This window comes from Halichoerus grypus, chromosome X (genome assembly GCF_964656455.1).
Source record: "Halichoerus grypus chromosome X, mHalGry1.hap1.1, whole genome shotgun sequence".
Classification (NCBI taxonomy): domain Eukaryota; kingdom Metazoa; phylum Chordata; class Mammalia; order Carnivora; family Phocidae; genus Halichoerus; species Halichoerus grypus.
Window position 1 is genome coordinate 99,172,854 of NC_135727.1, and position 20,929 is coordinate 99,193,782.

A 20,929-nucleotide genomic window follows, 5' to 3' on the forward strand; every position below is an offset into this window, starting at 1 on the left:
ATAAGCCAGTTCACTTAAATTGAGAATCACTCAAGGTCCATGCATTGTATTAGGTTGTCTCTTAAGTCTCCCTTAATCTTGAAGAGTTCTCTCATCATGTTTTTTTAATGACACTAAGTTTTTACAAACTGGGGCACTTGTCTTGTAAAATAATCACAGGCTTTAAAGCAAGTCTCTAGTCCTCTGGTAATTCCTAGTAAGTGGCTCAAATGCATCCTAGCACTGGACACAGATAGAAAAGTTGGACAAATATATGTATTTGAAGCACTTGAAAGTATCAGAGTGCTAACATGATATAATGGGGCCAAAATTCGGGAGAAAGGAAGCCCGAATGGAAATGCTTTGCATGTGGGACTGCTTTTCAGCAAGAGGTATTAGTTGCTTCTAAAGTTTAACATTTTCAAGGAAATAATGCCAAAGATTGAGGATTTTGATAGAAAATGGAAACTATTTTAAAAAGGACTAAGTGGGCACCTGGGTGGCTCAGTCGGTTAAGTGGCCACCTCTTGATTTCGGCTCAGGTCATGATCTCAGAGTTGTGAGATCGAGTCCCACGTTGGGCTCCATGCTGGTTGTGGAGACTGCTTGAGATTCCCTCTCTCTCTCTCTCTCTCTCCCCATCTGCCCCTCCCCCTGCTTGTAGTCTCTCTCTCTCTCTCTCAAATAAATAAATGTTTAAAAAAAAAAGGACTAAAAAAATCTTAAAAAAAAAAAAAGAAGGACTAAATGTGAATTCTAGAACTAAATACAAGCATTGAAATCAAGGCATAATTATATGGGCTTAATAGATTGGCAGAAAAAAATTGGTAAACTGAAAGCTAGGCCTGAGGGAAATATTCAGACAAGCACAGAGAGACAAAAGGATGCAAAATATAGAAAAGAGTCGGTGAGATATTTATGGTACTATGAAAAGGTTGAATATATGTATATTTGGAATCCCAAAAGGAGAAGAGAGAATAGAAGTACTATTTAAAGAAATAATTTCTGAGAACTTTTCAAGGCAAAGAGATATCATCTCCAAAATTCAAGAGACACTACAAACTTCAAGCAGGAAAAACAGAAACCCACACCAATGCAGTTCATTAAAAACCTTTAACACTTGTAATAGCGTATGACTCCTATTTTTTGTGCTTCCTGACAGCTTTTAAGCCCACCTCTCCCTCTTCCCTTCTGCCCCACATTTGGGCAAGCTGGTAAGAAAGCCCAGGTGTGGGGGCACCTGGCTGGCTCAGTCAGTATAGTGTGCGGCTCTTGATCTCAGGGTCATGGGTTTGAGCCCCACAATGGGTATAGAGATTACCTAGAAATACAGTCTTAAAAAAAAACCCAGGTTCTCTCGTCTTTGGCAGCAGATGAAAGTTCAAACCTTGGCCTGTAGGCTGGAACTCCTACTCCAGCCCCACTCCCTGACCACCACACAAATTTCAAGCCAGTCTTCTTTGCCTGCTTTCTCAGACCATTCTCAGACCAGCTTGGGAAGCCAACCCTGCTCTCCCCAGTAAGCCTCATGATGTGTGTAATAAACCTTTCATACCTTCTGGGTGTGTATGTGACCTCATCACTTTCATCGTCAGAAGTAAATCTTACGTCAAGGGTTCATTTCACCCACAATACCACTATAGATATGAATATTGAAAGTGATCAGAAAGAGTGTTCTATTACCTCAAAAAGAGCACTTAAAGACTGACAACTGACTTCTCAACAGAAACAACAAAATCTAGAGTATAATGATTTTTTTTAAGTGCTGAAAGAAAACAACTGTCAAGTTAGAATTCTATGTCCAGAGAAAATTTGTTTCAGAAGTGTAGGTGAACAAAGGCATTTTAAGACAAAAACTGATACTCGTCGCTAGCAATCCCACACTAAATAATAATGGAGGTTTTTGTTCCCTAAGGTAGTCGTTCTCCACGGGGTGTGGGGGGGTGTGATATTTGGAGACATTTTGTATTTGTCACACTGAGGGTGGGGGTGAGAAGTGGGGATGCTATTGGCGTCTAGCGGGTAAAAGCCAGGGGTGCTGCTGAACATCCTACAGTGAACAGGGCAGCCCCCCTAACAAATGAATTCCCCATCCCAAAATGTCAATAGTACTGCAGTTGAGAAACCTTGCCCTAGAGAAAGGAAAATTTAAGATGACACAGACACCAGTTCACCAGTTTTATAGCAGCTCTCTTCGCGATCTCCGAAACCTGGAAACAGCACGCAGATCTCTTCTATGGCGGAGGGAAAGCAAACTGTAGTAGGTCCATATGATGGAATACTACTGAGCATTAAAAAGAAATTACTGATAAATGCTAATAACACGAATGGATCAGAAAAGCATTATGCCGAGTGGAAGAAACCAGTCTCAACTGGTTACCGATGTAAGATTTCATTTCTATGACATTCTTGGAAAGACAAAACTAATGATGGGGAACAGATCAGTGGTTGCAAGGGTTTGGGGTGAGAGGAGCGTGTGACTACAAAAGGATAGTATAAGGGCATATTTTTGTTGTGTATCCTGATTTGGGTGGTGTTACCTGAAAATAATAAAATTTATAGAACTGTACACCTGAAAAAGGTCGATTTTGTTACATGTTGATTTATAGATACAATCAAAATATACTTTAAAAAAAAACTATATTCAGCCAAATTGTATGTACCAAGACAATGAGGCCTGACAATCTAGCTTAATCTAGAGGTAAAATTTGGCTTATTGTAGAGTAGCGGTTCTTAGCCAAGGGTGTATGTAAAACACAGGGAAGTTTTTAAAATAATAATGCCTATGCCTTCCCTGGTTCCGATTCACTGGGTCAAGACTAGGGCCTGGATATGTCTTTTAAAATAACTCCGTAGGCATTTATCCTACATCAAGTGGAGAATAACTGATTTGAACTCACAAATTACTACAAAACCTCAGAATGTTATTTCTCACAAGCCAACTGCCGTAATAATGGCATCAGAAATGTCCACATTGTTTTCTATGAAAGGTACTGGTTGTATCAGTCTAGGTGGTTTAACTGCTATAACAAACACTCCCTAAATCTGAATTGTTTCATACAATGAGTGTCTGTTGGTCGTGTCAAAGTACACCAAGGGTAAGCGGATGGCCTTGCCTCACGCAGTAATCCAGGGACCTTGGCTCTTATCATTTGGTGGCTTTGGTCTTACCTTTGTGCCTTGGCGTCCTCCAGGCCTGGAAACTGTACATCTCCCCTCTGCCTGCATTCCACTGGCATTCAGTGGTATGGGCCCAACTTCAAGGGAAATTCAAAATGGAGGCTAATTGCGATCCCAGGAAAACAAGGAAACTGCCACAATTGAATGTACTTCCTCTACACGCCGATGGAGGGCATATGCACCTGCCTTTACAATGAACTGAGTCAAGGATGATGGACAGTTTTATACTTTCTGTAGTTTAAAACTCATTTTTAAGACCGTTCAATCAGCATAAAACAGTCAAGTTTCCAAAGCATAACTGTGTGTTCCTAAGAAGACTAGAAAATACATAAAGGAATTTAACTGAGTCCCAAATTGCCCTTTGCCAGTGTAAGGACAAGCTCGCTTCGGCTGCGATGACACATCTTGGCACAACTCGCTGACCTTTTTCTTTTCCTTCTCACTCCCAGTAAGTGTCTTGCCTGTGACCTTCCAAGAACCCAGGAGCTGGTCTTGCTGTAACATTCAGGGTCTGGCTGTCGTATCTAGAAGTCTCTTTTTTGAAACCTCTCTGGCTTCAGAGGCCTCCCACCCCATTCTTGCTTTTGATCACAAGGGCCTGCTGATGTCACCCGTGACTGCTTGTTTCCCGTGTACTCCAGAGAATGAACTTGTCCTGTAGGTTTGGTCAGCTCTGTTCTCCAGACTATTCTGTTTTCTTCCCTCCCCACCGGAATCCACTCTTTACACATGTATTATTACAGTCTATGCAAATATCGCTAACCATAACACGTGTACCGTCTATCTTACCACAAATGGTACATTGGATGGGGTCAGTGCGATGACATTCCAGAAGGGCTCCAAGAAGAAAGCACACACGGAATATCCTATATCTCCCTCACTCTCCACTTAGGTGCTGGAAAAATGATTCTTTGGCTTGTGTGACAGTGATACCAGTGATTTGTATGTGTGTGAAGATGTGGAAAGAGGAGGAAACAGAAGAATAAAGATTGTTCTATGATCTACTGAGAGAGGAATTTATGGCCTATTTTCTGAGAAGGGCCTACATATCAAACAAAGACAATAATCAATACATCTTGTCTGTTCCCTGTGTTTGTACCAGACGGCATTTGCATTGATTTGAAAGCAAATTTTGCTTCCAGGACCTGATGACTTGCAGAGGATTCTGTGCCGCCTCCTTCCTGAAAAGCTGAATGGAGTAACGTAACTGGACAGTGGTGTTTTTCCTGTCTTTCATAATCATTAGTAAAGGGATTACTCCATCCACGCAAGTGTTTTCAGGAGTGAGGAGAGCGAGTACTCCAGGAGACGACACCCCAGTCTTCAGCATGAGGTCAGTGTCAGAACTACATTGTAGGATTATGACTTCTTAGTGGCAGGATTTCATATTTAGAAAACCAGCAAAATTTGCTTTCGTTAGGGATTGAAATGTAAGACCTCAGGCTCAGCGTGTGGGTGAAGCAATAAAAAAAGGAATAAGATACATGTGTAGATGGACAAAATTGATGTCAACTAGTCAACTAGGCAGCAGGTGTGTGGTTTGCAAGGCTCTATGTCCCTTGTTCCCTAAAATTCCCCATGCATTCTCATAGGGAGCCCAGCAGAGTGCTTGTCTCAGGGTTGGTATCCAATACTGAGGGGAATCATCATGAAAGAGAGAATGGAGGGGTTGGAAGAAATGTGACATTTCATAAACCATAGGAGACATTAAAAAGACGCCTTGAAGGGATTGAAATGGCAAAGGCTGAAAGAGAAATGAAACCCAAATAACACAGAGAAACATAGACCCTCCCTCTGAACTATTTGGATTTGAGCATCGCTCAAGAAGCTGAAGCAACTTGGTTTCGTAACACAAGTACATTTTCCTTTAAGCAACTACCTGCCATGTGCAAGTTTCTTAAAATAATATAAATGATTTTACCAATGACCGCAGAGCCTGCCAAACCCTCTAAATCTTAGGGTAAAAATCTAACCTCTCAAAATCTCCTGCAGGGAAAGTTCTTCTATTTGCGTGAGGCTCAATGGAGTTGAAAAAGTGTTTCTGTCTTTCTTTATTTCTAAACAAACTCTTTATGCACAGCTTGCTGTAGCAAGAGAGTCAGCCATTATCACTTGCGTTCGGCAGACACTCACAGATAGGTAAGAAATGGAAAAGCTTTATAGTGGAAAAAGATGGAAGGCTTCAGGTATGCTCCAATTAGAAGTCGTTGGCCTGGGGAAGCCGGGGGCAGGCTAACAAGAAGAGGGGCATCCTGTCCTTGTATTGAAGAGTGTATTTGCCTTTCTCTGGTGAGCCCTGCGTTGGAAACAGGGGCAAATGTTAAGGAAGTTGGCAGGTCCTGACTATTCTTTTTTTTTAATTTTTTAATTTGAGTATAGTTGACATACAGTGTTACATTCGTTTTGGGTGTACAACATACTGATCCTACTCCTCTATGCCCTATGCTCTGCTCACCACAGGTGACATCTGTCACCACACACCGCTATTACAATATCACTGGCTATATTCCCTACGCTGTGTCTTTTATTCCATGACTTATTCGTTCCATAACTGGAAGCCTGTGTCTCCCACTCCCCTTCACCCATTTTGTGCATCCTCCCGTCCCCTCCCCTCTAGCAACCGTTTGCTCCCTGTATTTATAGGTCTGATTCTGCTTTTTGTTCATTTATTCATTTGTTTTGTTTAGATTCCACATATGAATGAAATGATACGGTATTTGTCCTTCTACATCTGAATTATTTCACTTAGCGTAGTACACTGTAGGTCCATGCATGTCGTTGCAAATGGCACTGTCTCATCCTTTCTATGGCTGAGTAATATGCCATTGTGTCTACATGCCACATCTTCCTTATCCATTTGTCTATCAGTGGACACTTAGGTTGCTTCCATATCTTGACTATTGTAAATAATGCTGCTATAAACATAGGGGTGCCTGTATCTTTTCAAATTAGTGTTTTTGTTTTCTGTGGGTAAATACCCCGTAGTGGAATTATTGGGTCATATGGTACTTCTATTGTTAATTTTTTGAGGAACCTCCATACTGTTTTCCAGAGTGGCTGCGCCAGTCTGCATTCCCACCAACACACAAGAGGGTTCCCCTTTCTCTGCATCCTGGCCAACACATGTTGTTTCTTGTGTTGTTAATTTTAGCCATTCTGACAAGTGTGAGGAGAGAGCTCATTGTGGTTTTGATTTGCATTTCCCTGGTGCTGAGTCATGTTGAGCATCTTCTCGTGTCTGTTGGCCATCTGGCTGCCTTCTCTGGAGAAATGTCTACTCAGGTCTTCTGCCTACTTTTAAATTAGATTATTTGGTTTTTTTGGTGTTGAGTTGTAGGAGTTCTTTATATATTTTGGATATTAACCCCTTATCAGCTATATCATTTGCAAATATCTTCTCCCATTCAGTAGGTTGACTTTTCATTTTATTGATGATTTCCTCCACTGTGTAAAAGTGTTTTATTTTGATGTGGTCCCAGTAGTTTATTTTTGCTTTTGCTTCCCTTGCCTTAGGAGACATATCTAGAAAAATGTTGCTACAGCCAATGTTGGAGAAATTACTGCTTGTGTTCTTGTGTAGGATTTTTATGGTTTCAGGTTTCACATTTAGGTCTTCAGTTCATTTTGAGTTTATTTTTGTCTTTGGTGTTAGAAAGTGGTCCAGCTTCATTCTTTTGCATGTAGCTGCCAAGTTTTCCCAGCACCATTTATTGAAGAGACTGTCTTTTCCCTATTGTATGTTCTTGCCTCCTTTGTCACAGGTTAATTGACCATAAAAGAAAATTGTGTTTATATTTCTACAATTAGTTATTTACCACCTCAAAAATTTTCAGGAAAAAAAAGCAGTAGAAATATGACAACATTTGAAAACAATTTTCTCAGCATTTTAGAAATACTCCATGTTTCAATAGGAAGGCTAAAAATTTATCCTCTACAGCTGCCAAAAAAAAAAAAAAAAAAAAATAGAGCTCAAACAAATTGACCAAACTGATATTTTGAACAGCTTTATTACATTTTTCACTTCAGGTCTTATACTTTTCAGCTCTAGAATTTTCATTTGGTTCTTTTTTATCATTTTTCTCTATTGAGACTCCCTATTTGTTAACTCTTTATTAGCATATTTTCTTTTAATTTGTCAAACAGAGTTTCCTTCAGCTTCTTGAACAAATTTATAATACCTGCTTCAAAGACATTCTCTGCTAAATCCAACATCTGGGTCCACTCATAGTTTCTATTGGCTACTGTTTTCCTGAGTTTGGGTTACACTTTCCAATTTCTTTGTATATCTAGTAAATTTTGGTTTAAAAGTAGACATTTTAGGGCGCCTGGGTGGCTCAGTTGGTTGGGCGACTGCCTTCGGCTCAGGTCATGATCCTGGAGTCCCTGGATCGAGTCCCGCATCGGGCTTCCTGCTCGGCGGGGAGTCTGCTTCTCCCTCTGACCCTATCCCCTCTCAGGTGTTCTCTCTCTCATTCTCTCTCTCTCAAATAAATAAATAAAATCTTTAAAAAAAAATAAATAAATAAATAAAAGTAGACATTTTAGATAATATTTTATATAATATGTTATAATAACCCTGAATTGTTTTATCTTCCTGAGAGTTTCTTTGGTTGCTTTGTTTGTCTGGTGTTTAGTAACTTGACTGAATTTAAACTGTAGAATCTGTTTGAACCCAGCCCCCAACCCACACCATCCCCCCTTACTCCCAGTATGCAGCTGGTGACATCTCTTCAGATGTTTAGGTCTTATTTTTACACTTTAGCCCAATGATCTAAAGGTTCACTCTGCGTCTGAATACCTTAGTGGTTAGCCAATTAATTTGGCTGAAGTTGTGTTCTAACAACTGAGCCCATAACACTTCCACCCTCTGCTGGATGAACTGTGCATGGTTAAGGAATGCATTCGAAGTTGTAGCCAGTTCTCATGTTTCCCTTGGCTTTCACTTTTCTCCAGGATTTTGGGCCTCCCCAATGTTTGTAATTTGGCAGTCCACTGAGGAGGTATGGAGAATTTATCTCAGCATTTCTGTGTTTCTCTGATATCCAGGGTCTCTCCGTTAAATATCTGGCTATAAATCAACATTCACTTCAAAGCAGGACCTCAGCCTTGGGCTAGCAAAGCTGGGATTTCCCCCCATCTGTTATAAACCAAGTCCATCACTTCTTACTGGCAAATCTATGGGTTTTCATCCTTTACCCTTTATTCTTCACAGCTGTTACCCTAATACATCTCTTGCACATTTAACTCCATACTGGCATCTGCTTTTCAGAGGACCTAAATGGACACAGTGGGTAGCATAGTTAAATGGATCATCAACTTCGCAGTTTTCACTGATGAGGTATCTAAACTAGAATTGGATGATCCAGAATCATCCTCATTCATGAAACTGAACTGATCTCTGTCCAGGTCTACTGGCTTAAATCAAAGATACTGCTCAATGCTTGAAAGAACCCAGAGGGAAAAGTCTTCCTGTGGGAAGGGATGAGGCAATCGTATGGGGGAGCATTCAAAGGCCATTTGAATTTAGTAAGTTGTCACCAACATGATGTGGGAAAGCTATATTAGGACGCAAAGGAGGATCTACAGGGAACACCATCCTGGCAAAAGCCTGAGGCAAGAGGTAAAAAGGAGCATACTCCCAATAGCCTTCTAAGTTTTCCTAATTGTATTCAAGAATTGCATTCAACTGCTAGAAGTAGAAACCTGAATATGGTGACTAAAAACACAATGGTTTGTTCTCTCGCATAAAACAAGCTCACAGGTAGATAGTCTACTATTCGTGTGACAACCCCACAAAGTCATCAGGAATCTAGGACCATCGTTTTTGCTCAGCCATTCTCACCATGTGGCTTCTGTCCTTAAGGTCATCCCATGTTGCAAGGTAGATGCCAAAGCTCCAGCCATTATATATGCAGTCTAGGAAAGTGAGTGGAAGGAAAGCAAAAAGGCTCTCCCCCAAAACTGAGTCAGCTCCTTTAAAAAAATTTCCCCAAAGTTGCCTATACCACTTCTACCAAATCCTACTGGTTAAAACTTAGTCACAACAAAAAGGGCATAAAATGTAATCCTTTATTCTGGGAAGCAATGTACCCAGGCTTCTGTTATTAAACAGAAGTCTGCCACAATGATCTTTCAGTTTAAAAGATCTACATTGATCTAGTTGAAGTTGAACAGCATGACCAGAAAAGAGAGGATCTTGGGGTAACATTTTTCCTTATGGCTCCCACTAGAGAGAGACAAGAGGGCAGATTGAACCCCTTTTGTGAACCATGCAGTGGAATCCTCCATGACCAAGAGTTGCCATAGAAGAGTCTGCTCACTACCCTAGAGACCCTGGAAAGAACTCAGACATGAGATTCAACAGGAATCAACTTCATGATTTTTTTATATGTCATTGAAGACTTTTTTGTTTTGAATAACAGAAATTGGAAGGGCTCAGCCATATCTCATTTACAAAAAGGGAGATGGTTCTGTTATAAGCTTCCTTAACCAGTGTGGTCTTGCATAATCATGGCTCCTCAGGCTTACCCCCAAAAAGGTACCCAATTTTTAAAATAACATTTAAACAAAATACAATCAACCAAATTGGCTATGAAAAATCTACTAAATACAAATTCAGATTTGGTAACAGCCTCTCTTACACACACACACACACACACACACACACACACTCTAGTAGAAATCATCCCAGATCCAGAATTAACTCTGATAAACCACAGTTGCAAATTACTTGAATACCTTTATTTACCTGAGAAATCTTCATTGAACACACAGCACAGACTTTAGAAGAGTTTCCTAAGAAGTGGACAGTTTTTTGCTTTCTCTCTGATTATTCATGGAATGTTAATGTATCAATTTTCTAGGCCAGAAGTCCTGTGTTGATGAGACATATAAATGTATAGAAATGAGAATAATTCATGTCAATGAGGTGTATATTGTATCAGAAACTTTCTTGAATGGGAAACATTCAGCAAGAGAGACTGCACACTTGGTTTTCCCCATTCTGAACACCAGACTCTTGCCTACAACTATCAGGCAGAAATACATAAACCATGGAAGAAGCATTGCACCCAGAACTTCATGAGGACAACCTAGAGATTTACCAAGAATCATAAATGTATATATTTTATTGTAAAGGTAAAGCATGATGATATACAACAATTATAATGTTAATATTTAATAAGTGCCTACGTACCACATACTGGTCTAAGTGCTTTCTCTTTATTTAACTCATTTAATCTTACCAACAAGTCCATAAGAAAAGTTTTATTATCCCCCTTTTCAGATGTACACATGAGTCACAGAGAAGAGAATTAACATAAGAACTTACAACTTGTAGATGGGTTCTTGACTTTACAAAACTTGTGCTTTTAACCACTGTAGATTGTGTAGAATACAGCACTGTCTTTCATTTCCTACAGTAATTTTTAATTATTTTCTCTCTGAAGAACTGATGAATATCCTTCACCACGTGTGACTAAGAAAATCGTCTTTGTTTTGATCCCGTTTTGGTGCATGTTGTTCTGTTGTTACATTGTTAGTCAAGTTCTGGTGCCAAGTCCCCTTCTGGGTGTCACACTGCCACCTCCATTGGGGTCTGTATTAAGTGAGGCCACATGTGTTGGCTTTGTACCATGTCAGCTTAGCTAAACTGGAACTATGTTTCCCAGAACTTCATCCCTCGTGTGGTTTCGGTTTCTGATGGACCACAACAGATTTTAGAAGGTAAAGATGAAGCAGTGGTCACTATTCCCTGAAGGTCAGTGTAACGTGCCAGGCGACACCGCAGAGTGCATTCGTTGCTGCTGATAGGCTGGCTTGGGACAGCAGATTCTGGGCCTGCAGACTCTTCAGCTCCTGCCCGCTCTCCTTCAGCTGCAAGTTCTGGGCCAGATGCATATGCAGCTCCGGGAGAAAAGATGCCAGCTTCTGTAGGTTACCCACATCATTGAACCTGGACATGGTAAGAGATGGTTTCCACTTTGTCCTTGTGGGTTCCAGTTTGTCCTTGGTCTCTTCCGCTTCAAGCTCAGCATTTCTTTCTTCTAGCCCTAATACCTGTAGTGACCTCAGGCTCATTACCGTGCACAGAGACAACAGCTTTCCATGCAGTACCTGGCCAGCTCCCACAGTTGTCTCAGGTCTAATCCTCGTCGTAAATTCCTAATTCCATGTCACTTAATGGTGTGGTTCTGCTTTCCTAATTGAACTCTAATGGACAAGCTCATTTATGCTATGATAACGAACTAACCTCAAAACCAGTGGTTGAACATGACAGAGGGTTATTTTGAGCTCAGATTGTAAGTCCAGTGTGAGTCAGGAGGGGGGGGATTGGGGTGGCTCTCCTCCACATAATCACTCAGGGACACAGGCCAATGGAGACGCTGACATCCTAACACTTGGACTTCATGGTTGCTGAGACAGGGAGAGGGGGACTAGTGGGCTGTTCAATGCTTGGGCTTGAAAATGACAAACGTTACTTCTCCAAGTCCTTGGGCCACCTGACTCCATTTAACTGTAAAGGGAACTTGGAAATGTGGACAAACAGATGGCTCTTCGATAAGCAGTAAATGGCTCTGCCACAGCTCACACTTCTGTTTATCCAATACCCTCAGGCTTTCCATTCCCCTGCCCTGGACGCTACTGGTGACCCACCCTGGTCTCTCTCATTAGGCAGATGCACACATCCCCAGCTGCTGTAGGTGTTGGCCAATGGCTCACAGCTCCTCCCTCTTCTGGAAGGTTACCCTTGGCCAAAAGCAAGCCTCTTCGGATGGAAGGTGATACCTCTATCTCTGGGGAGTGGACCTTAGCCAGTGATTGAATGACATGGGGTTCCAAAGGCCATCTCTCTTGCCTCAGGGTGGGACTAATTCTAGTGCTCCAGAAATATCCCATAGTATCAGACCGAATCTATTCTATACCTAACACTACATTTTTTGCTTAGCTGTCCCCCCTGCTCTATCTTCCTTCCCTAAATTCCTCTATGCTAAGAATAGACCCCCAATAAATCACTTGAACAAGAATCTTAGACTCTACTCCTAGGAAACCTGATCTAAAACATTCCCACAAATAGAACACGCTCCACACGCTCCACCATTCTCCCAGGGAGACCACTAAAGTCCCATCTAATCAATGAATCTAGCTCATAGTCCTGCATCTCTGGGTGATGCATGGTAACTATGCCTGGACCAGTCTTGGCTCTACTTGATCTAAAAGACTAACAAAAAAGACAAATTATCCGGCTTACCCTCCAACATACACCTAATGTATAATGGCAACAATAAACACTACTATGTGGAAAGGGGCACAAGAGACACACAGAAGTCACTGAAATGTATGTAGCAATTTCAAAACTCTGCTTTGCAGATGATTGGAGGCCCCTATGCTGAGAGTGAAGAACATTCTGGATCAGGCCCTGGTTTTTCTCTCTTGCAGTAATTCCACTCTCCACTGTTCTTTATGGTCCCTGGATCTGCTCTGTGGAGGTTTTTCCTTTTCTATAATGCCCCTTGCCATATCTGGACTAGCTGTTGAAGAACATATATGCCCTCTTTAAGTCTGTGTAGCTCTCTCAGTTGCCCTTAGAAGATCAGGGATTAAAATTAAAATTAGAAGATTGGTTTTAAGTCTTAACTAGTCAAAGGCTTGTTTTGTTTGGTACTGCCCAGGCTTGTGGCTTCTCAAGCAGAACAAGACTCTTACAAACTTAATAGACTTGGGGTGCCTGGGTGGCTCAGTCGGTTGAGCCTCCAACTCTTGGTTTCGGCTCAGTTCATGATCTCAGGGTCGTGAGCTCTGCGCTCGGTGGGGAGTCTGCTTGAGATTCTCTCTCTCTCTCCCCCCCCACTCTCTCTCTCTCTCAAATAAATAAATAAAATCTTTGGAAAAAACTTAATAGACTTAACAGTAGGTGAATAGATAAATAAAATGTGGTATATCCGTATAATCAGATATTATTTAACCAGGAAAAAGAATGAAGTGGTCACACATGCTACAATGTGGATGAACCTTAAAAACATTATGCTAAGTGATAGAAGTCAGAAACAAAAGATCACAGATTCATGGTTTCTAGGGGCTGGGAGGAGGCAAAATGGGGAGTGACTGCTAATTGGCGTGATGTTTCTTTTTGGAGTGATGAAAAGGTATGGAATTAGATCATTGTGATAGTTGTACAGCTTTGTAAATATACTAAACATTACTGAATTATACACTTAAAAAGTAAACTTAGTAAAAACTTATTAGATTTCTTAATATAGGATTGTAATTAATTCTGTGTTGCAATCACACCCACAGTTCTTTGGAGGACATAAATAACAGATCTGGCACATTTTTTTGCTGTTTTCTAACTTCCCCATCTTTTCCTTTCTCTTGATTGAATGGTAAGGGAATAGAGGACAGAGAAGGCCAAACTCTTAATCAGATCTTTTCCCTAAGTAATTTTATATAAGTGAGAGATTTTATTGAGGACCACACCCGTAATCATAGCACTTTTCAAAACATTGCTTTATTGAGGTATAATTGAAATAAAATAAACTGCATATATTTAAAATGTACAGTTTGACAAGTTTTGACACATGTGGGTGTATGTGTATTTATATCCACACTCAATGTAATGAGCCTGTTACTCCCCAGAGCTTCCTTATGCCCCTTTGTAACCTCTCCTTTCCACCCTTCCCCATCTACTCCCCCAGGCAATCATTGATAGGTTTTCTGTTACTATAGATTAGTTTGCATTTTCTAATATTTGTGTAAATGGAATACTGCAGTATGTACTCTTTTTTGTCTGGCTGAACTCACTCCGCATGATTATTCTGAGTGAAATGGCTGGGTCTTATGGCAGGTGTATGGTTAACTTTTTAAGAAACTGCTAAACTATTTTCCAAAGTGGTTATAGCATTTTACATTTCCACCAGCAGTGAATGAGAGTTTCAGTTTCTCCACGTCTTTGCCAACAGTTGGTATATATATGGCCATTGTTTTAAATTTGAGTCATTCTGAACGGTAGTGATCTCATTTTGGTTTTATTTTTTTAAAGATTTCATTTATTTGAGAGAGAGCGAGCGAGCGCACTTGAGTGGGGGGTGGGCAGAGGGAGACAGAGAATACCAAGCAGACTCTGTGCTGAGCGTGGGGCCTGACATAGGGCTTGATCTCACGACCCCGAGATCACAACCTGAGCTGAAAGCAAGAGTTGGATGCTTAACCAACTGAGCCACCCAGGCGCCCCTCATTATGGTTTTAATTTGAAACCATATATCTACTTTGATGAGCTCTCTTTTATGAATTTGGGGGATTGTTTATTTTTTCTTATTATTGAGTTTTGAGAGCTCCTTATATATGCTGAATATGTGATGTGCAAATGTTTTCTCTCCATCTGGGGCTTGTCTTTTAATTTTCCTAACACTGTCTTTTAAAGAGCAAATGCTTTTAATGTTGGTGAAGTTCTATTTAACAATATTTTTTTTTCTTTATGGATTGTGTTTTTGGTGTTGTATCTAAGAAATTTTTGCCCACCTCAAGCCCACAAAGATTTTTCCCCTGTTTTCTTCTAGGTATTTTATAGTTTTATGTTTTACATTCAGGACTACAGTTCTTTTAAATTAATGTTTGCCTTTAATGTGAGGTACGGGTCAAAGTTCTTTTTTTTTTTATCAACGTATGAATGTTTCATTGTTCCAGCAAATGGAACCATTTGTCTAGAAGACTACCCTTTCTCCACTGCATTGCCTTTGCACCTTTGTCAGAAATCAGTTGACCTTATATGTGCCGGCCTATTTCCAGACTTTCTGTTCCATTGATCTATTTGTCTACCTTTATGCCAATACCACACTATCTTCATTAATGTAGATTTTTAATACATCTTGAAGTCAAGGAGTGTTATTTCTTCAAATTTGTTCTTCTTTTTCGAAGTTGTTTTTGCTTTTCTAGGTTCTTTGCCTTTCCGTATTCATTTTAGAATCAGCCTGTTCATTTTTATTTTAAAAAGCCTACTGAGATTTGGATTTGGATTGTGTTTACTGTATAGATCAGTTTGGGCTTCTGGTCCATGAACTTTAATTTCTCTCTCTCAACAGTATTATATTGTCTTGGTGTTTAGGCCTTACACAGCTTTTGTGAGACTTATCCCTAAATCTTTCATATTTTTAATGCTATGGCAAATGGTACTATATTTAAAATTTCAATTGTTTATATAGTATATTGTACAGAGAACTCACTTATTAGTTCTAATAGCTTTTTATAGATTCCATTTGATTTTCTACATAGATAATCATTTCATTTTTGAGTGCAAAGTTTTGCTTTTTTCTTCCAAGTCTGAATATTTTATTCCCTTTTCTTGCCTGATTGCACTGGCTAGCACTTCCAGTACAATATTGAATATTCAGTTGAGTGGCACGAGTGGACATTGTGATCTTAGGGGGAAAACATTCAGTCATTCACCACCAGGTATGATATTAGCTACAGTTCTTTTGTAAATGTGCTTTATTAGTTTGAAGAAGTTTCCTTCTAGTCTCAGTTTGCTGAATTTTTTTTTACCAGGAGTGGATGTTGAATTTTGTCAAATGCTTTTTCTGCATGTATTGAGATTATCATATAGTTTTTCTTTTATGGTCTGTTAATGTGGTGAAATACATTGATTGAATTGTGAATGTTAACACTGATTTGTATTCCTAGGATAAATTCCATTTGGTCATGATGTATTGTACTTTTTATATTATATAGTGTTCAATTTGCTAAATTTTAAAGAATTTTTACATCTATGTTCATGAGGGAAATTATTCCATAGTTTTCTGTTTTTATGGTAATATCTCTGGTTTCACTGTCAGAGTAATGTTGGCCTCATAGAATGAGTTGGGGCATATCTTTTCCTCTTTAATTTTCTCTGAGTTGATGGGAATTGGTATTCTTTCTTCCTTAAATGTTAGTTAGAATTCAGCAATAATGTCAACTGGGCCTGGAATTTTCTATGTGGGAAGGTTTTTAACTATAATTGTTGGCTCTTAAATGCTAAAGCCTAGGATTGATGGATCACATTTCTCATAGTCAGAATCAGCCCCATGGTTCTACCTAATTGCAAGAAGGCTAGGAAATATAGGGGAGAACATAGATATTTGGTAGTCAATAAATGTCTGTGTCATGGGGTCTTTCAGAAAGTTTAGAGAAAAGTATGTCTACATTGAGTAATTGCTCAAAGTTTACTTCAAAGTCCTAAGATATAGTCAGTTCATCCCCTCCAGCACTCTGCAAAAAAGCCCATTGCTTTTATCGTACAATTCTGGAAATAAGATCACATTCTCTGTGCTGTGGCTCCATTCTCTGTTCAGTGGAAACTCAAGTTTTCTCTTCCTATGGCTTCTGTTCCACATTGGTGAAAGAGAGAATTTTATCCAAGTTCAGCTTTGGCAGGAAAAATAATTTCTAGATTGGATCCAAGATGAAAATGGTTCCTTAGTCTTATGGAAACACAAATACCATGATTCTTCCTGTCTTACACTATAAATATTCCAGTGTCTGCAGCAGCGTCTCTTGGCTGCAGAAATGTTTAAATATTTCATGTCCATCAATATTTGGGCTTTGGAACCCCACAAAAGCTTGAATTTTGTTAATATTTCCATATTATTAACACATATCATTAACTTCCTAGGCATATCAGATAAGGTTGTTTGATCACAAATTAAAAACTTACTATAAGTTGTATCACTCAGGGCACATGATAAGATGCTGCAACAGAAACGCACTATTCAGTAGCTTATTCAAGGTGTATATTTCTCTCTTGGATCACAGTTCAGAAATGTGCAGTCCAAGCTTAAGAAAACTGCTGTGCAGTCCTCAGTATGGGGCTTCCATTTACTTCATAGGAGATGGCTGCTGAGTTCTCATCTCCCAGCCAAGATTAAAGGGAAGGGCTTAAGGGAGCACATGAACCTTCTATTGGAGTAAGACAAGTTAGAAATAGCATACACTACTTCTACTTAGCTCCAGTGACCAAAACTTAGTCTCATGACCACACCAAATTGCAAGGGAGGAAATACCATCCTGAGTTGGGAATCGAAGTGCATAGCTAAAGCTTGGGAGCTCTAGTGTGAAAGAGAGAGACTGGATATTGGTGGGAAATGAGTAGGGTTTCAGGAGTACACAATATTGACAGGAAGGCAGAAGAAAAGGATTTGGAAAGAAGCCAAAGGAGGGTGGCTTTGGATGGGGATGGGATGCACAGGGAAATGAACACTATAGGAATAGTCAAGGCACAGCTGTTGGGTTAAAAAAATAAAACCCCAACCATTTTGTCATTTTTCTGTCACTTGTTCTAGACTCAGGGTCCAAATGACCAAGAAATGGTGCCTGCCTTACACTGTATTGGGGAAATAAGGAAGAATCAGAAGGATGCTTCCTCCTGAAGCCCCTTGGGTGTCCATAGCTGGAAAGGGAGCCATTTGGATTTCTCATCCTACTAGTTTTTTTTTTACAGAAGGGAAATGTAGTTTCTTAGAAAGAAATTGGGGTACCAGTTGGGAGGGGTGTTGGTCTATTATAAAACATATCTACCACAGATGGAATATTGGTCCCATCCAGTTTATTTGGCCATTCCAAAAACAAGATTGTGGCTACTATAAAAAAGAAGCTGCCCTAGTACCCCATATGCTACCAGGATCTAGGTTTTGCTGATGCTTTCTTTGTAATGTTTCTTGTACCTATGCCTTCTTCCCTATTCTTTATATGTTTCCCAAGCCTTATCATCTGTTGCCTGAGCTACCTGTCCTTGGCTAGGATGGTTGGGATGCAGGTAAGAGAAAACCCTAGAGCTCAACTGATGCAAACGATAAGGACATTTATTACCGCTTGTATCAAGCAGGTCAGAATTACAAGTAGGCTCCAGGCACCATGGATCTGGGCTCTGGTTCTGTTTTGCTTGCAGTTCTCTTCACTTCCCGCTTATCCATATGTTGGCTCCAGTCACAAGCTGGTGGTGAAATGGCTGATACCTTCTAGGCCTCACATCCATACGTAACATCAGCGGAAAGACAGGAACTCCTCTTGTCTGTGTGATTCTTTTAGGAATATGGTGGATGCTGTGATGGGCTGCCTGTATCCCTCTTTAGGACCAGAGGACTTCTCTCCCAGCTATTGGGAGTGTTCCCAGCAGAGCCTGCAGCTGGCAGCCCTTCTCGGAAATGCTCTTTGCAGATGAGAACTGCCTTATCCAAGGTCACCTTCCCTTCTTGGGAGTAGCCAATATCCAATAACTACTTGTCACAAGTGTTTAAAGGCCCAGCCTCCTCACCCCAACTCAGAACAGCTCTACGGGACCATCTTCAGAGGTCTTTGTTGTGTTGGCTGAGGTCTTCACTAAGACAATATCACAGCTGAACTTCTCCCTCTGCCCCCTCTTGTTGCCTTCTCTTTCATTCCACAAATGTGGATCCCAAGTGCACTCCTTTATGAACCTCCTGCACGTTCATTGTCATCTCAGAGCTTGCTTTTGGGGGAACATGATTTACAAGAAGAAGTAAAGGAATCTTGCTGAAATCCCCTCCCAACTTAATGTCCTACTGTGTCACATGCATTTTCCTAAATGGTCCCTGGGAGGCTGGCACGACTGGCTTAGAATAAGGAGGATTTGCCTCTGGAGCAGGTGAGACTCAGTTCAGAGTCATCTTGAAGACTTCCTCACTCCTCTCTCTGGTGGTTGGCATTAGCTATCGGTTGGGGTCTCATCTGAGCCATCAGGTGGTATGCCTGCGTGCGAACCCTTCATGTGGCTTCTGCACAGCACAGTTGCTGGCTTCTAAAAATGAGTATCTCAAAAAACAAAACAAAACAAAACGAAACAACAGACAAAGCTGTATCACTTCCTATGACCTAGCCTTGGTCATTTCTGGCATAGCCACAGACCCACCTTGATAAAGGGGAGATAGTATAGAGCTCCCTTGGTGGGAGGAGTGTTCAATGTCACATTGTGAGGAACAGGAGGGATGGGGGGGAGGTATTGTCGCAGCCATCTTGATAAAAACACAACACATAAAACAGGCAGACTTCAACTTATCCACTAGGGAGCCTGGGAAAGCTTCCCTGAAGTTCCATTTAAGATACGATCTGAAAATAAGGAGATGTTACGTAGAATAAGGAGTAGGAAAAGCAAGCAGAAGGAAAAGTATGTACAAAGGCCCTGAGACAGAAAGGAACAGAGCACAGACTGAAAGGTCAGTGTGACCGCAGTCCTGAGAGTGATGGCAAGGGCGGTGAGCATTAAGACTGCATAGGTCAGGGGCACCTGGGTGGCTCAGTCAGTTAAGCATCTGTCTTCGGCTCAGGTCACAATCCTGGGGTCCTGGGGTCGAGCCCTGCATCGGGCTCCCTGCTCAGTGGGGAACCTGCTTCTCCCGCTCCCCCTGCTTGTGCTCTCTCTCTCTCTCTCTCTCTGTCTCTCTGTCAAATGAATAAATAAAATCTTAAAAAAAAAAAAGACTGCATAGGTCAACGGGCTCCAGACCAACAGAGCCTTGTATGCTGTGCAGCATGCTCTTTCATCTACATGTGCCAGTAATCCATCAAAGGGTTTAAGCTGATGAGTGACAGTTTGTTCTGACTATGGCAAGTGGAGAGTATATAGAGGTTGTAGGAGAGACAGAAGTGGATGCAGGAGACCACCTAGGAAGTCACTGATAGGAATTCAGTTGAGAAGTGATGGAATGTAGCATGGGCCAAGTGGATGGCACGAAGATGAAGCAGCATGGCTGGATTCAAGCACCATAAGGGGGAAAATCAACAGGACTTAGGGATCTGGGTAGGGTGGAATGGAAGGAAGGAGTCAAGGATGAGTAGCGGTGCCCGTCATAGAGACAGAAAATACTGGAAGACGACCAGCTTTGCAGGTTAGAGGTCCTGAATCTGTTCAGTACATGTAGTGTTGGAGATGTATTTGAACACTCAAGGGAAGTTATATAGCGTGGTCAAGAACACATAGGGAGCCTAAAGGTATAGATTTATGAGTTCTCAGCATTTAGCTGGTGATTAAAGTTCTGAGTGTGGATGAGATCACTTAGGGAAAAAGTAAAGAGATTCTCATAGAATGTAACATTCAGTGCTTGCCCAGAGATTGACCATTCAGTGGTTGCCCAGAGATTGACGGGTGGCCAGAGGCTAAGGAGCATCCAGAGCGGTTGGAAGTATGATAATGTGGTGTCCAGGAAGCTAAATATTATTAGTGTTACTAGAGGTGACAAGTAGTCATTAGTGTTGAATGCTTTTGAGAAGTGTACAAAGATGACTAAAACAGGTCTACTGATAACAAACAACATGGAGGTCATGACAGCAGAAGGTAATTCAGAGGAGCAATGTGGGACCAGATTGGAGTAGTTGACAGAGGCAGAGTTTAGACAACGTTTTTGAAAGAGAAAGAGTTGGAGGAAAAATGTTATAATATGACCATCATGCAGTAGCATGCATTTGAGAATAAGGTGTATGAAACATTAAGTTTCCTTGACCAGATCAGACACTCAAGAGACACATTACTGGTGTATTCTCCTTTTAAAGAGAAAGGAGCATGAGGTGTGTGAGGAAAGTGCCTATATCATATATGTTCCAAACAAACAGAAATTGGACCCACTCCAGCAAAAAGAAGGACCCGAGCAATGTGGGGAAGCTTCAAGCAGCCACCTAAAAAATATTCATGTAGAATCCCAATGCAGATAGCTCAGAATCTCTTTTTAGCTTGGGTGTGTTCAACTCGTGTGAGCCTTTGTGCAAATCTTGTAACTTTTCCCTGCAT

General features: G+C 40.8%; 2 protein-coding genes across 2 annotated transcripts in view; both read left to right on the forward strand.

Annotated features, from left to right (window-relative positions):
- Positions 1-4,185, forward strand: part of RPGR (retinitis pigmentosa GTPase regulator) — a 62,744-nt gene extending 58,559 nt beyond the window's left edge. Inside the window, exon 18 of the mRNA XM_078065200.1 lies at positions 3,609-4,185. Within this exon, the coding sequence (XP_077921326.1) occupies positions 3,609-3,611 (3 nt within the window). The 3' untranslated portion in view covers positions 3,612-4,185. The remainder of the gene's footprint in view (positions 1-3,608) is intronic.
- Positions 1-20,929, forward strand: part of SRPX (sushi repeat containing protein X-linked) — a 155,740-nt gene that overhangs the window by 14,855 nt on the left and 119,956 nt on the right. The gene's annotated exons all lie outside the window — the stretch shown is intronic.